The sequence below is a fragment of the Triturus cristatus genome, chromosome 10 (genome assembly GCF_964204655.1).
Source record: "Triturus cristatus chromosome 10, aTriCri1.1, whole genome shotgun sequence".
Classification (NCBI taxonomy): domain Eukaryota; kingdom Metazoa; phylum Chordata; class Amphibia; order Caudata; family Salamandridae; genus Triturus; species Triturus cristatus.
In genome coordinates, this window is record NC_140593.1 from 1,167,035,480 (window position 1) to 1,167,050,030 (window position 14,551).

At 41.7% G+C, this 14,551-nt stretch overlaps 1 protein-coding gene across 1 annotated transcript in view; it reads right to left on the reverse strand.

Moving 5' to 3' along the window:
- LOC146796863 (extracellular calcium-sensing receptor-like) overlaps positions 1–14,551 on the reverse strand; it is a 69,425-nt gene that overhangs the window by 14,955 nt on the left and 39,919 nt on the right. Inside the window, exons 4-5 of the mRNA XM_085631399.1 lie at positions 3,736–4,572; positions 1,687–1,914 (exon numbers count right to left, since the gene is read on the reverse strand). Coding sequence (XP_085487525.1) covers positions 1,687–1,914; positions 3,736–4,572 — 1,065 coding nt within the window. The remainder of the gene's footprint in view (positions 1–1,686; positions 1,915–3,735; positions 4,573–14,551) is intronic.

Genomic DNA, 14,551 nt, shown 5'->3' on the forward strand with positions numbered 1-14,551 from the left:
ACAGTGCAGCATTCGCAAATGCTGCGCTGTGCTGTGTTGCGCTGCGTGAAAAGGAGAGAGGAGGAGATCGCAGAAATATGGCCCTCTCCTCCCCTCTCCCTAGCGCCAGTGCTGAAACCAGCTTCCCTACTGCACGCACACATCTTTGCGCCATAGTGCAAGGGTGTTTCCGCGAGTCTAGCATAGGTTTTGTACTGCAAGAGTACCCTTCTAGTAAACAATACTATGTATAGACTAACTTTAAGCCTTTTCCCTCTTTCTATGCGTGCTGTAAAGAGCAGCACACAAACAAAGTAGTAAAAGGATGGGGAGAAATGAAAGCATTTCACCCTCCTTGTGCTACGTTTAAAAGGGCGCAGTTTTCTGATGATATTTATTCAGTAAATAGGATTTAGCATCAGAAACCTTGGGTGGTGACATGGGAACGTTGTTTCTTGAACATGGAGGGTGACAAAAGCGTCTTGAAGGGCAGGCTATATGAAGATCTGGGGTTCAACTGGTTTATTATTTTGTGACCAACTCAGAATGCAAGAATGTTTTCATTTGTAAATCTGAATTTAGAGCACATCTTAAGATAGGAGTATCTGGTCGCCTAGGATTGCTCAAGATCTCAAGATGCTGAGCCATTGATGTATAATTCGGTAGTCGATGTATAGGTCTGAGCGCTTTACCCAGTAGATTATCTGACTGCCTGGTGGCTCTATCCAGAATAAGTTCACAGCCATAGGTGATCAATGGAAGGAATTTGGCAGACATCAACTTCTGTAGTGACCTCTTCACTGGGCCGTTGAGTGTCCCTGAAAAGTTCATAAATCCTGCCATCAGGGCAACAGCCTTGTGTTTCATTAGTCCAGGTGCGGCTTAAAGGGGCCCCATCTGTCAAATGTTACCACTAAGTATTTATATTGTGTCTCACAGGAAACCTTTGCACCAATGATGGACCAAGAGCCATTAGTCCTTTTTTCCTTGAGAAGAGTCATTTTGCTGCACTGCACTACATCACAGTGAAAGGGTGGAAATGAACTGTATTTATCCAATACTGTGCATTCCTGTCCTTTCCCCCTGCGCTGACACCATTATGGCAGCCTAGAACCAATGCAGACACCCTTGCACCATGGTACAATAGTGCCTGTGCTGTATCCACGATTGTTTTTTTACAGGAAGTGGCAACTTATTTGCCCTAATCAAGCATAATTTTCAATCTTCAGAGGGATAGGGAGCCATGAACAGTCAGTTTTTTCGAACAAGTAGGCTACATGGCTTTGCTGAGTCATTGATCCCTGTGACTAAACTTGTGCCGTTTTGTTGGCTAATATTTCTATTCCTTCAAGATAGTATAAGCAGTGCAAGTTAAAGTCTTCTTTTCTGACTGGTTATCTTGTATATTTGTTTTTGCTACCCTCTCATTCGCTGCTACTCCTAAATTGTGATCTTTTCTAAGTGATGATTGCAAATGCGGAGACCTCATGTAGATATTTCAAGTAGTTGGACTATGTGCCTCAGATGCAAGTAAAGCTGGATAGCACTTATCCTGAAAAGCTGAGATTTTGATACCTCAATCCCAACACGTTTTGAGCAGCCAGATCTGGGGTTTCAAATGATAGCAAAGTAGCCTTAATTGTAACTTGTGACCTAGAGGGATGCATTTGGAAAGTGTTCTTGATCTTCATGCAAAATTATGCTCACCTGAGTCAGTTTTCCGCCCCATACGATGGAGTCCTTATGACTCTCCAATTTAAAGGCTGGATTAGAATTGGCATCAAAGGTTCCCACTTTCACAAATCTGCTAGTATCATTGGAGATCACGTGCCAATTTAATAATGCCAGGAATGGCCGGGAGTCTCCATTGGAATCAAAGAAGAACTCATTACCAGCAGGGGTTCTGGTGTAGACATTCTTCACATAGTGCAACATCTGCACAAAAAAGCATATCATACAATTTCTGAGTTGTATATGAAGATATTGATAGAACATAAAATGAAAGCAATATTTGAGGACAGTGGAATGTCATGGAGTGATACTATGGTATATAGATTTTTACTGTGCTGTGAAATGGAAATTCGCTGTAATATTAGCAATTGTAAGTGCATGTTGGCTTTGATTTTATCAACATATTTCAAGCTCACTTTTTATTATTTTCCTTTCTAAGTCCTTCGGTTGGTATGAGATGACTCCTCATCCTGTGATACAGTCCTAGATTCTCACCACCCTTAAAGGAGTGATTGCCCTATGTGGCCTCTCCCGTACTACCTTTCTGTAGTTTCTGACTCACTGCTTGCAACCAATTCCCATTGTCCCTCGGGATCAGGAAACCTACTTTTATAGTTTAATCATGTCCTTGGCATGGAGATGGTAATGGGTTTGTTGCATGACTATTAAATGTCTTCCTGCCTGGGTTGTGGACATGTGTTCCTCATTGCAGAGTGGGAAAGGTACATGAGTTTCACTGATTTTGTTTTTCGTAGAGCTGATGATTGTAATGCTCTCTTGGCTATGGATGGGTTTTGCTATTGCTACGGTCCCACAGAGCTGCTTTCTCATCAGTGGAGTCTGTAGGGAGCGGACTCTAGATTATACTGCACAGCGAAGTAGGCATGAGCAGTATGCTTCTTACACTTTCTTGCTAATTCTGATGGGTGCAGTGTTAGAAGTCACCCTCATGGTGGTAATGCAGGGCTACCCTTGCAGGCGTATTTAACTCTTCATACACGGGCTACATGCCTCCTCTGATGATACTATAACTTGGCTCCTGCATCCATTGAGTTACAATTATATTGCAGCTGATCATATTGGGTGACACCTGCATGTCCATTTGACATACCTATGTATATGATTTTGTATTGGTGGGGGCTTATGTCCTCATTGGGAAACTGCTGGTTTCTCCTTCTACTGTGAGAAAGCAGGTTGGGAATGAAGACAATCCTTTGCTTTACAGGAGCTTCTGCCTAAGGATTGATAAACAAAACCCTGAAAGAATTGTTGGAGAACAGAGTGAATGGAAACTAGGGCTCCCTATTTTGTAGGTGATATGGCCAGAATGGTAAGAAGGAAGAGGAGGAGGAGGAAGAGATGGACCGAATTGATCTTCATTTCTGACCTCAAACAAGTGAAGCTGGGTTTCTCCTCTCCAGTATAGTACCTTAGCACCAGTGGGTGCCTTTGTCTTCAGAATAATCAGTCATTGACCTTCACATTTCTTATGCACTGTGCTGTGAAGAATCCTATCATATATGAGGCTAAAAACTGGGATAAAAAATTCATTCACAACTTCATGACTATACTGTATCCCTTTTACAAATGCTAAGTCCACTTGCTTACTACATCTTCATGACTGAAGAGGGACAGACCAGTGGAAGATGATGATGAGGATGTTATTCCTTTATCACCTATCAATGATATTATTACTCTAGTTGAGTATTCCTCTTCCAGGTTCCTGAGACACGTGCACATATGGCTTTGTTTGATGAACCTTTGGAAATTTAGCACAGGACACTTATTAGCTTACAAGCACAGCCTTTATGGGGAAGGAGCTTTCCAGATACTTGTTTGTTATCTTAACCTTTGGTTGGGTTGAACAGCAAATGCCTGAGAAGGTGCGCTTAACTATTCATTATTTAGGTACTAGGAGAAGGATTTAATAAAAAAGTAATGATGTAACTGAAAGGGAATTGAGGCACAATACGCATTGGCTGATGAAAAACAAAGTCATATCCACACAATACATAGTTGACTCACCTGCCATGGTTGAAAATTCACAGGATCTGCACATGACTTGTTAGCGAAGGGACCTTCTTGTGGTTTGCAATGAAGCAGATCATGCAGTGCCTGGGCCAACACATAAACAGCAACATGTGCACAATAGGCGAACCTGAAATCATTTACATCAAACACTGAAGTATCAAGAGACTGTATCTTTTCTGTACCAGAGCAGACCCCCTTCCTTTCTGTCATGTTCCCAGCTGTGGTCCCATTTAATATAGGTTGCCATTTGCAACTGAAAAACTGCTCCCATGCGCTCATTAGAAAAATATCCTCAGTGTCTTTTAGTGGTTGTTTATTGAGGAGGTACTCTGTAAATCCAGGAATGTCCCCACTGTGCAGTGCAAACCCCAATGTCCCATTCAATGTAAACCATAGGTCTCTCTCTGAAAACACTGCAGAAGGAATCCACATTGTAACCCCAGTCCATATTTTTCCATTTATCTGTCGCTTAGATATCTCTTTTAGAAATGGCATGATTTGCATTACATAGGTGTGGCACACAATAACACTAACAGTGGATTTTTCCACAATATCAATGATGTGGGATAAGGAGGCCTGGGTGAATTGTGTGGGAAGAATCTCAAAGAATTCAATGCAGATCCCATTCCTTGCTGCCTCATCCCTAAGCACTTGACTGCCTTGGAGACCAAGGTCATATTCAGAGGTCAGGATTCCAATCCATGTCCAACCAAAATGGAGCATTAACTGTACCAATGCATGGGGCTGAAATGAAAGGCTGGTCACTGTGCGTAGAAAAGCTGGGAACTGCACTTTGTCGCTGAGGATTGGAAGAGCAGCAGCATAGCTGATCTGTTAAAAGAAAAGCAAGTATCTCATTAATAAAAAATATAAATACCACATTTTCATGTGGGGTTATTGCACTTAATAAATGGCTAGTGAATTTCCTCTTTATTCTGTACAGCTTTAGTCAGTTGTACTAAAATTCCAATAGGCTGGAAGACAAAGAGTCACTAGCTGTGTAAGAGGTTATGAATGCAATAAAGGACATAAATCATAAAGAATGTGACTGGGAGGAAGGAACAGATGGCAACAAATGTGATTAAGAGATTTGCGGTAAAAAACAAAAAAAGGATAAGGGGGAGAGATGGACTAAAAAGAAGGAAGGAAGGAGACAAGGAAGGAAAAAAGGATGAAGGAAGGAGGGAGGGAAAAAAAAAGAGTTTGAAAGGGGGAAGAAATGAAAAGCAGACATTACTTAAATTATAATGTACCCTTTATTTAGAGAAAGATATATTCATACTGATTTGTTGTTGCCTGAAATAAGTTGTTGATATATTATACCTGGTTGTGTCTCTGCCTTATTTACTATTTTTATTTAGATTGTTTTCTGTCCCTATCTGACCAAAGTTTGCCATTGCTATGTACAAACTGCTAAATGTGCAGTGACATTTAATTTATATAATATATCAAAGGAATCAATCAGCATCAAATTATGACTATTCAATGCGTTTCATTATTCAAGACAATGGTGACCAGTTATGGGAAACTAAAACCCAATCTTCGCTTCCATTGTGAAATGGAGTCTTTCCAAGAGGTGTCCTGGCACTTATGAACATAGTGGTAAATGATTACTGCCAGGTTTAGGCTACTGTACACCTGAACACAAAGGTTCAGAAAAGGTAGCAAGTGATTGACCACATATTGAGGGAAACGGGTTATGTAGCCAATGGATGCAGTAGGGAAATATTTGCTAGGAGTAACTTCCTCCCGGATTGGGTCAAAGAAGAAAGGATCATCCCTATTGAAAAAGCTGCTTTTAGAAAGAAACCCGGTACACTTGATAACATATGCATGTTGAAACTCATAGCAGAAAAGTATACTTCAATTCGATGGCTCAATGTATATGTGGCACTCGAAGATTTTTGTATGATGTTTGATAGGGTTAACCATCCTAACATTATGGAAAAGACAAAAGATGCTAGGTATGGCCAAGATACTCCATTCATTAATAATCACCCCCCATTCCTCTAATTGGTGCCAGCGGTTGCTAGTCGGAATCGAGGATTATCCTTAATAATTCCAACAAAAAATGGTCTGAAACAGGGTTGCCTGCTGGCTCCATTACTTTCTACATTGTATATTTCTGACTTCCCCAACTGCCTTACAATTAATAAGGGGGATGCTCCGAAGATAGGTGGTCATCCTTTTCCTTGCTTGAGGTATGCAGATGATATCGCATTCTTGGACCTAAATCCCAAGGGCTTGAATAATAGGTTGGTTTCTTATGGAAGTATGCCACCCTTCATTACTTAAAGATCAATGTCTCAAAGAGCAATGTATTAATCCTAAAAAGTCGAAAAGCCTGGAAGACCAGTAACTATGTATGGAGTTAGTTCGAGAGAAGCTGGAAGTCGTCAACTCTTATCCATACCTAGGGAAAATTGTAACGTCTTGGAAAAGACATATATTGAGTATTCCTCCTCTAACGCCCCTGCGCATGCAAATGGGCTACGATCATTCTGTAACACAATGGAACATAGACACTTTATTCATCCGTTATCTAAGAATAGTGAAAATAGTAAAAAGGATTCTATGAGTGGCTCCATGAACCTTGAAATTTTTGCCTCAGAACGGGAAATATACTTTTTCCTTTGACTTTGCCCTAGCATTAAACCAATTTGTATTCCAGGCAGTGACACTGGCATCTGTCTCTCCAACACAATTTACAAGCCATTTAAAGAATGCCTCAAGTTCTACTTGTCATCACTTAGACATTGTGTATATTTCAAAGAAAACGCTGGAGTTGGTGATTTCTTCCTGTCACGCTAAGGTAGCTCAACAGTACCTGACCTGGAACTATGATCATGGTCTTCGTCGTTTCTGGTCACTATTTTGAGTGAATTCGCTTCAACTAAATGTGATAACAGTAAACTGGTACTCTTCTGGAGAAAAAAGTAAATAATGCAAAATGTGAAACACGGGGATCCAGGACCTCAGTCTTGTTCTTTTTGTCTGTCCTTTAGCATTGCCACTTTCTGAGATCAATGTTTTTAAAGATCAACATCAAATCAGTTGCAGCGGCATGAGAATTCCTTTATCATTCAAAAAATGAATTTACTTGCTCAAAATGTTTTACATTTTGTAAAGGTTTCATGAATTTATATTAATTTGCATTCAGGTTTGCTGCAGCGGCACAAGAATTCTTTTATCATCCCAAAATTGAAGTAATCTACACAAAAGGTAATTATTTTTTAAAGGTTTCAAGAATTTATGTTAATTTGCATTCAGGTTGCTGCTATATGATTGTGCTACATCTTGGGAATACTGGCATTATTTATTCTTTTTCTTTTATTTGCTCGGGTTGTTCTTTTGGCGCTGTCTGTTTTTTAAGCACAATGTTTAAAGAATAATATCTATTTGGCCACAGTGGAAGGGAAACTCTTCCTTTTACATGAAAATTAGGTTACATGTACAAACGTTCTTAAAAAACCTTAATGTTTTGTATTATTGTGCTTAACACTCATTGTCATATCTTGTTTTTATGTGTACCTCCTTTGATTTAAAAAACATAAATACAAAATTGTGTGCCAGTGAACTTAAGTGGACTACGATGTGAATTCTTGATGTTAGGATTATTGCTGATGATGAGAAATTCAGTGTTGTTCTATTAGGGAAGTCAGTTCACATTTGAATCTTATGTACATGTTAACATTGTGAAAGCAGGGAATTTTGGTTAAATATTGGATTTATGAGAAAGCAATATCATCCTGTTGGAGAGATATCCCCGCTATTAGTTCGACAGATATTTGACATTGAATGAGATTAACCTGGAGCTGTACAACATAAATATCTTCAAAATCGTGGGCCCGATTCACAGAACTAACTTAAGACAAAATCCTAAACTTACTACCATTTTTGTATTCACAGAAGGCACTTACTCATTTTGGTATTCACAGAAGTTAGGAGTCCTAACTTTAGGACTCCTTGATGCCTTCTGTGAATACCGAAAGTCTTAAAATTAGGATTTTTCTCAGTTTAGTAGCAGTATAGTTAGGACTTCTAACTCAAGGACTCCTAAATGCCTTCTGTGAATACCAAAAGTCTTAAAATTAGGATTTTTCTCAATTTAGTAGTAGTAAAGTTAGGACTTCTAACTTTAGGACTCCTAAATGCCTTCTGTGAATACCGAAAGCCTTAAAATTAGGATTTTTCTCAATTTAGTAGTAGTAAAGTTAGGAGTCCTAACTTTAGGACTCCTAAATGCCTTCTGTGAATACCGAAAGCCTTAAAATTAGGATTTTTCTCAGTTTAGTAGTAGTAAAGTTAGGAGTCCTAACTTTAGGACTCCTAAACTGAGAAAAATCCTAATTTTAAGACTTTCGGTATTCACAGAAGGCATTTAGGAGTCCTAAAGTTAGGACTCCTAACTTCTGTGAATACCGAAGTGAGTAAGTGTCTTCTGTGAATACCAAAATGAGTAAGTGCCTTCTGTGAATACGAAAATGGTAGTAAGTTTAGGATTTTGTCTTAAGTTAGTTCTGTGAATGGGGCCCCGTAATTTTATTTCAGTCAATGGATGAGAGTTTGTTGTGAGTTAAAAGGTTTATTAACCAAACATTTAGTATCTCATCTTTATTTCAGTCAGCAGTTTAAGATCATCATCTAAATCATAAAATGTATTAAGTTTTTTTCCATAAAGGAAAGAATCTCTTTTTTAATAATGGGAAAAATGGTGTCAATCAGAACTCCTGAAGAGTTCTTAATCAGAATGAAGGAGTGAGAATATAAGCATAAAGCTTATGAAAAATCAAATATCAAATGCAGAACTACTCATGAAGAGAAGTTCAAGGGACTTAGTAGAGTTATAGATCAAAAAAATCAAGAGTTTGTGGCGTGGCAGGAAAAAGCAAAGTTCTGGTCTCCAATATGCAAAAATCTCTCTGAGCCGACTGTAGGAACACAGAATAATGTACACAACTCATAAACATGAATGTAGCATTTCACAAAGTCTTCTTTCTTCAGCCAGCCAATCTTCTTTCAAGGCTCTTCATGGGAACAGGATCACCCCTCGTCTTCTCACCGGGCACACAAAATTAGTTATAAACTTATCAATTAACAATGCCTTGCACGAGGAGCTTGGCAGTAATTCTCAAAAGGCAAACTACTGTCCCATGAGGCAACTTCAACATTATCCTTCTAAATTATATTTTATTAGAAATGTTGTAAGTAGAAACATTAATTGAATTACATGAACATCTGAAGAATTTTTCATTCACTAAAAGAATACAGTCTGTGAGAAGGTCAGTTAAATGACATTTTCTATTGTGCACTTTCAGCATCTTGGTTAGGTTCTTATGCCAATGGAAAAATATTAATGTATCAGCTGTTCAGGCCTCTTACAGTCAAGTATAACTGCATACTGCATTTTGCACATTTGAAAAGCTCTTTTAATTCTTGATTAAATCTAATTGTATTTTCCATGTGTTCCTATAACTATATTATTTTCTTAGTATTGCTAAATGCTCCTTGGTGGACCTGGCATATTTTGGCATGTTTCCCTTGTCTTTGTGGTTTCTGGCCTCCTGGTTTTAATGGTACGTTAGACTTCGATATGCTGGTTTAGAGCCTCTGCGCACTTTCTCACTGCTGTTCAGTGTTAAAGTACAAGTGCTCCTACTGTAAATTGTGTTTATGGATTAGTGTTTCCATGTTTAGCTTATTTGATTTACTACTAGGTCCTTAGTATAGAGGACTATGTGTGCCCAGAGCCTGTAAATCAAATGCTGCTAGTGGGCCTGCAGCACTGGTTGGGCCACCCACACAAGCAGACTTTCAAAGGTGTCTCAGACCTGCCATTGCAATGTCTGTATGCAGTCTTTACATCCATGTCAACCTGGCAAGTGCCCCACTTGCCAGGCCCTAAACTTCCTTTTTTGTACATGTAAGGCACCCCTAAAGTAGGCCCAAGGTAGCCCCCTAGGCAGGGTGCAGTGTATGTGAAAGGTAGGACATGTCCTGATGTGTGTGACATGTCCTGATAGTGAAATACTACCAATTTAGTTTTTCACTATTGAAAGGCTATCTGTCCTATGGGCTAACATGGGAGTTGCTTTGTAACATCTTATAGGTATAACTTTCCAGGGGGACAAGATAGAGAAATTGAGTTTAGGCTCTCTGAACTCATAATTTAATAACACATCTTTTAAGGGAAATGGTTTATAAACTGTGTGTTTGAAAATACCACTTTTAGAAAGTAGGCATTTTTCTTGTTTAACCGTTCTGTGTAACTCTGCTGATTTGTGTATTGACTGTCAGGTTTTGGAGAGACAGGGGCTGGGGATCTGCATTCACTGTAGACATTCACAAAGGGGGTTGAGGTGTATCCTGCCTGTCCTGAGAGACCCTTGTCACAAAGAGAACAGAGAGAAAATGTGGTATAAATATTGGGGCCTTGACCCCAGGATTTTAGAATTGTTTTAGATCAAGAAACATGCCAAGAAGAAGAGCTGGAGAAGCTGTGGGGAGGAACTAACACTTTGCTGTGTGATTTGCTGTGTTGGCCTGCAGTGGTTGCTTCTATCTTGGGCAGAGCAAGGACTGGACTGAACATTCTGCAACTTCTTTAATTGCATTTCTCCAAGGTCTTGAGGTAGAGCTTGCCCCCTGTCCAGGAAATCTCAGGAACAGCAGAGACTTCAAATTTGTATGCTACCGGCACTGGGAACTGTGTGTTGTGTGTTGCAACAGAAGAAAAAGCAGCCCGACGCCGTCAACAACGCAGTTGCCAGTTCCGTGTCCTGAAGGCACCACCTTCACGCCGCCGCCCTGGTATCCCCGATGGCGCTGCTCCCCGCCAACATTCACACTACTGCTTGCACTGTGATTTAAGGGTACCGCTCGTAAGTTACACGACGCACCGCTCCGCTCCACCCCACACTGCAGCCTTGGCCAACTGATGGCGGTGCCATTGACGCTGGTTTGTCAGCCAGCAACAACGCTTCAGCAATGGCACCGCTGCTGCTTGCTTCGTGACCTACCAGCACCGTGACGAGCACTGCCCCACGTTGCAGGGCAGCCCTGGTCTCACCAATGCCGCTGGACTACCATCAACGAGCTGCAGCCTGCATAAAGGCCTGAGGGCACCGCAGACCGTACCACTGCACTTCACACTGCATCATTGACGCCCGCTGATGCTGGGGCTCCAGACTTCAACCACACGGAGTTCGATCTGAAACATGTGTGACTTGCAACGACCTCCGGAGCCAACGCCGGCTCTTCGGAGATCAACGCGAGGTCCCCAACGCCCCATATTTCTAAAGGTACTATTTTTGCAGGTCTTTCTGATACTGCAGTTGGCACGCGACACTGCGGGCAGCCAGAACTGTTCGTATTTGTTGTTCACGATGTCATGATAGCTTGGACGGAGCTATTGAATTCAAAGAACTGTATTGTAAGTCTATTTTTGCTTATTGATATTTCTAAGAACTGTATGGTGGATTTTTATTGTTTTTGGTCTTGTTTTGCTCAGATAAAATATTGGTTATTTTTCTAAAACTGGTGTGGTGTCCTTTTGTAGTTTTTCACTGTATTACTGTTGGTTATCCTGACTGGGAAGAAGGGTCCCTACTTGGAAAGGCTAACATCTTGCCTACTAGAGACCCCAATTTCTACCACTCCTTCAACACAAATCTATTGAAATTGAAACAATAACATTGAGATCTTTAGAAATTGATTTTTCTAGCCTACACTTAACTAAGCTTGGTCTCTATCTTGGAGAAGGTGGCTGCAGCTGTTTCATACTAACCATTGTATATTTATATTTTGTATTTGACAGCACACACAGCAAAATGTGCAGTTTTAGTTTTGTAATGATTGGTGTTCCTCAAGATTTTACGGAGTGAGCCAATTTGCTACATCTGCAGCTGTTCTTGCTTGGACGCATTGTTTATGTAACTGAGGGGCATATTATCAAGGACGGCATTAAAATTATCGCGGGTTTAGCTGCAGAAAACTGCCACTAATGCGGCGATATTGGGCTTGATGATATGCCCTTGAGAATTCCCATAGAAGCCCATGTTCAAACCAGAACACCCCATCATTAACTCTGGAGCACCTACTTCGCTTGCTCAGGTCTCATTGAGACAAGTCTCACTTGAAGAGGCACAGCACTGTTGGAGGGAATCCATGCAGCGGGTTTGTGATTGGGGAGACAAAAATAGAAAATTACTGTACTTGTTTGCCACTAGAGACATGGGGGCATATTTATAATAACTGACGCATCCCTGCATACCAGCAGGGATGCGCCAGTTATTGTGCGCCCCAGCTCCGCCACCATGGATGCGCCGCATTTATAATGCGGCGCACCATGGGGCAAAAACGGCACAGATGCGTCACGCATCTGTGCCGTAAAAGTGGCGCATTGCTGGAGTTGCGTCGCAAGCAAGGGTTTTGACGCAGCATGGGCTCAAAAGTGACTGAGTGAAATCTTGTAGATTTCACTCAGCCACTTTTAGGAGGCGTTCCTGCACCGGAACGCCCCCACCTGCCCTGGAACACCTACATGTGGCGCAGGGCTTTACAACGTGACGCATCTCCCAGATGCGTCACGTTGTAAATACCCCGCACCATGGCGCAGGATTTGCGCCGCTGCTGCGTCACAAAAGTGATGCAACGGCGGCGTAAAGGAGGCGCAAGTCAAACATAAATCTGCCCCATGATATCCAGGATTGTCGCTGAAATAGTGGATCCATCGCATCTGGTGTTCACAGGGCAACTCTGACAGAGATCATAATGATGTTCACAAATTACTATTGCCAACTTTATGTTCATCCTTGATGTCAGAAAGAACGAGGCCTTCAGATCCTAAATAACATCCCTCTGCCATAGCTCCCACCTTCTCTACATTCAGACCTAGACAAGCCCCTGACACTTGAGGAAATTAGAGACACAGCATGGCCATGAAATCACGGTAAAGGCCTGGACCTGATGGGTTCCATTTAGAGTACTACCAGAAATTTCTAGACCTGCTGAATCCAACCCGTCTCGAAGTGTTCAAGGAGGGACTCGACAACGGGCAAATCCATGCTGAACTTGATGTTGTCATAATAGTGGTCACCCCAAAGGCCGAAAAACCGCCCTTACACTTTTCTTCCTATCGGTCAATCTCACTGATCAATATGGAGACTAAGAAATATGCTAAAGTTCTTGTGGACCTACTCCACAGGGCCCACCTGTCTTGATTTATCCGACCAATGCACAATCATGTCCAACAAGAGCGCTCAGCTGTGAATCTGCCGGGTGGAAGTGATCCGGCCCTTTGCCGTGGTATTATGGGACCTGTGTGCTCTTCTCCTAATAGACTTTAAAAAAGCCTTTGACTCCATCAAATGGTCCTTCCTGTTTGCTGTCTTGGAGCGAATTGACTTTGGCTCAAGGCCTATTGTGCGTCTACCATACCCAACACTATTTGCCCATGTGCTAATAAATAGAGTTTGTCAGAAAGTGCCTCATTTGCATGGTTAGCCCCCACTTTTTGTCTGGTTTTGATGTGGTTTCAAATGCAGTGCACAGGGTTCCTGCCAACTAGGACCCATATGCCAGTGCTTCTTCCCTAAAACAAACACCCAATTTGTACTTCTGCCCCCCTATAAGTCCCTTGTAAATGGTACCGTGGGTACCTAGGGCCTGGAAGCTGAAGAGGGTCCCTTGGGACACCCCCTCACTGAAACCATTCCCTTATGAAGAAGAAAACAAAAAAGTCGACTTTGCACCATGCATGGATGTCATGCCAGCTAGCACGTCCTGACAGCATAGGTAAGCCACCCCTCTAGCAAGCCTCACAGGCTTAAGGTAGGGTGCACTATACTGCATGTCTACATGTGCAGATATACCTCTACAATATTTTCTAATATTGTAAGTGCCAGTGAAGCCATAGATAGTATATGGGCTTGGTACTCGACAACTCAAGTTCCACTGCGCCCTGATGCCTCCACTGGGTATAGGAGTGTTTGATACCACACTACTCATTTCAATAAATCCACACTGATGCCAGTGGATGGGATTTGGGTGGCAGTGGACTGAGCAGGTGCAGGAGAAGATTGTGCTCTGCGCAGATTACATCCTCCTTTCCCTGTCTACTCCACATCTCAAAGGGCCTCGTGCACTAGAAATGCTAACCGTATACGAATAAGACACTTGTCTCTAAATGATTTGTAATAAGCCACTTCTGATTCGAGTTTGTGGTGATCAACATACTGTGAACTGGCAAGTGTCCGTCCCAGTTTATAAACTGAGCATCCGCATCTCCGGGGATCCAAACCTTACATGGAGTCTCAAACTTACACCACTAATTACTAAAATGATACGCGATTTTTAGAGATGGGATCGGCTCCCACTGAACGTATTGGGGAGAGTGGTCTAATTTAAAATGATGATCCTTCATTGATTCGTATACACCCTCCCGCATTTTCTATTCACCATTTTGAACAAATTGTTTCAGAAACCTATTGGTTTTTCCACAACTTCTTCTGGATGACCCAACCATCTTGTATACCATTTGGAAATGCAGACAATCAGTATATGATGGGGCCCAGGGATGGCAGACGTCCAGCTATACTATTTGGCATCCAAACTTGTAGTGATTAATGACTGCCTGATTGGAGGATGGGCCGAGCAAACATTCCAGTTGGGGTTCTCATGGTAGGGATTGGATACCATCATGGAGCTCCTCTATGGTTACCCTATTCCCGCCATCTCCCAGATCTGACCACAGTGGTGACTCACATACACAGCTCACTCCTTATGGGAAGGGAGGTGGTTTCACCACTGG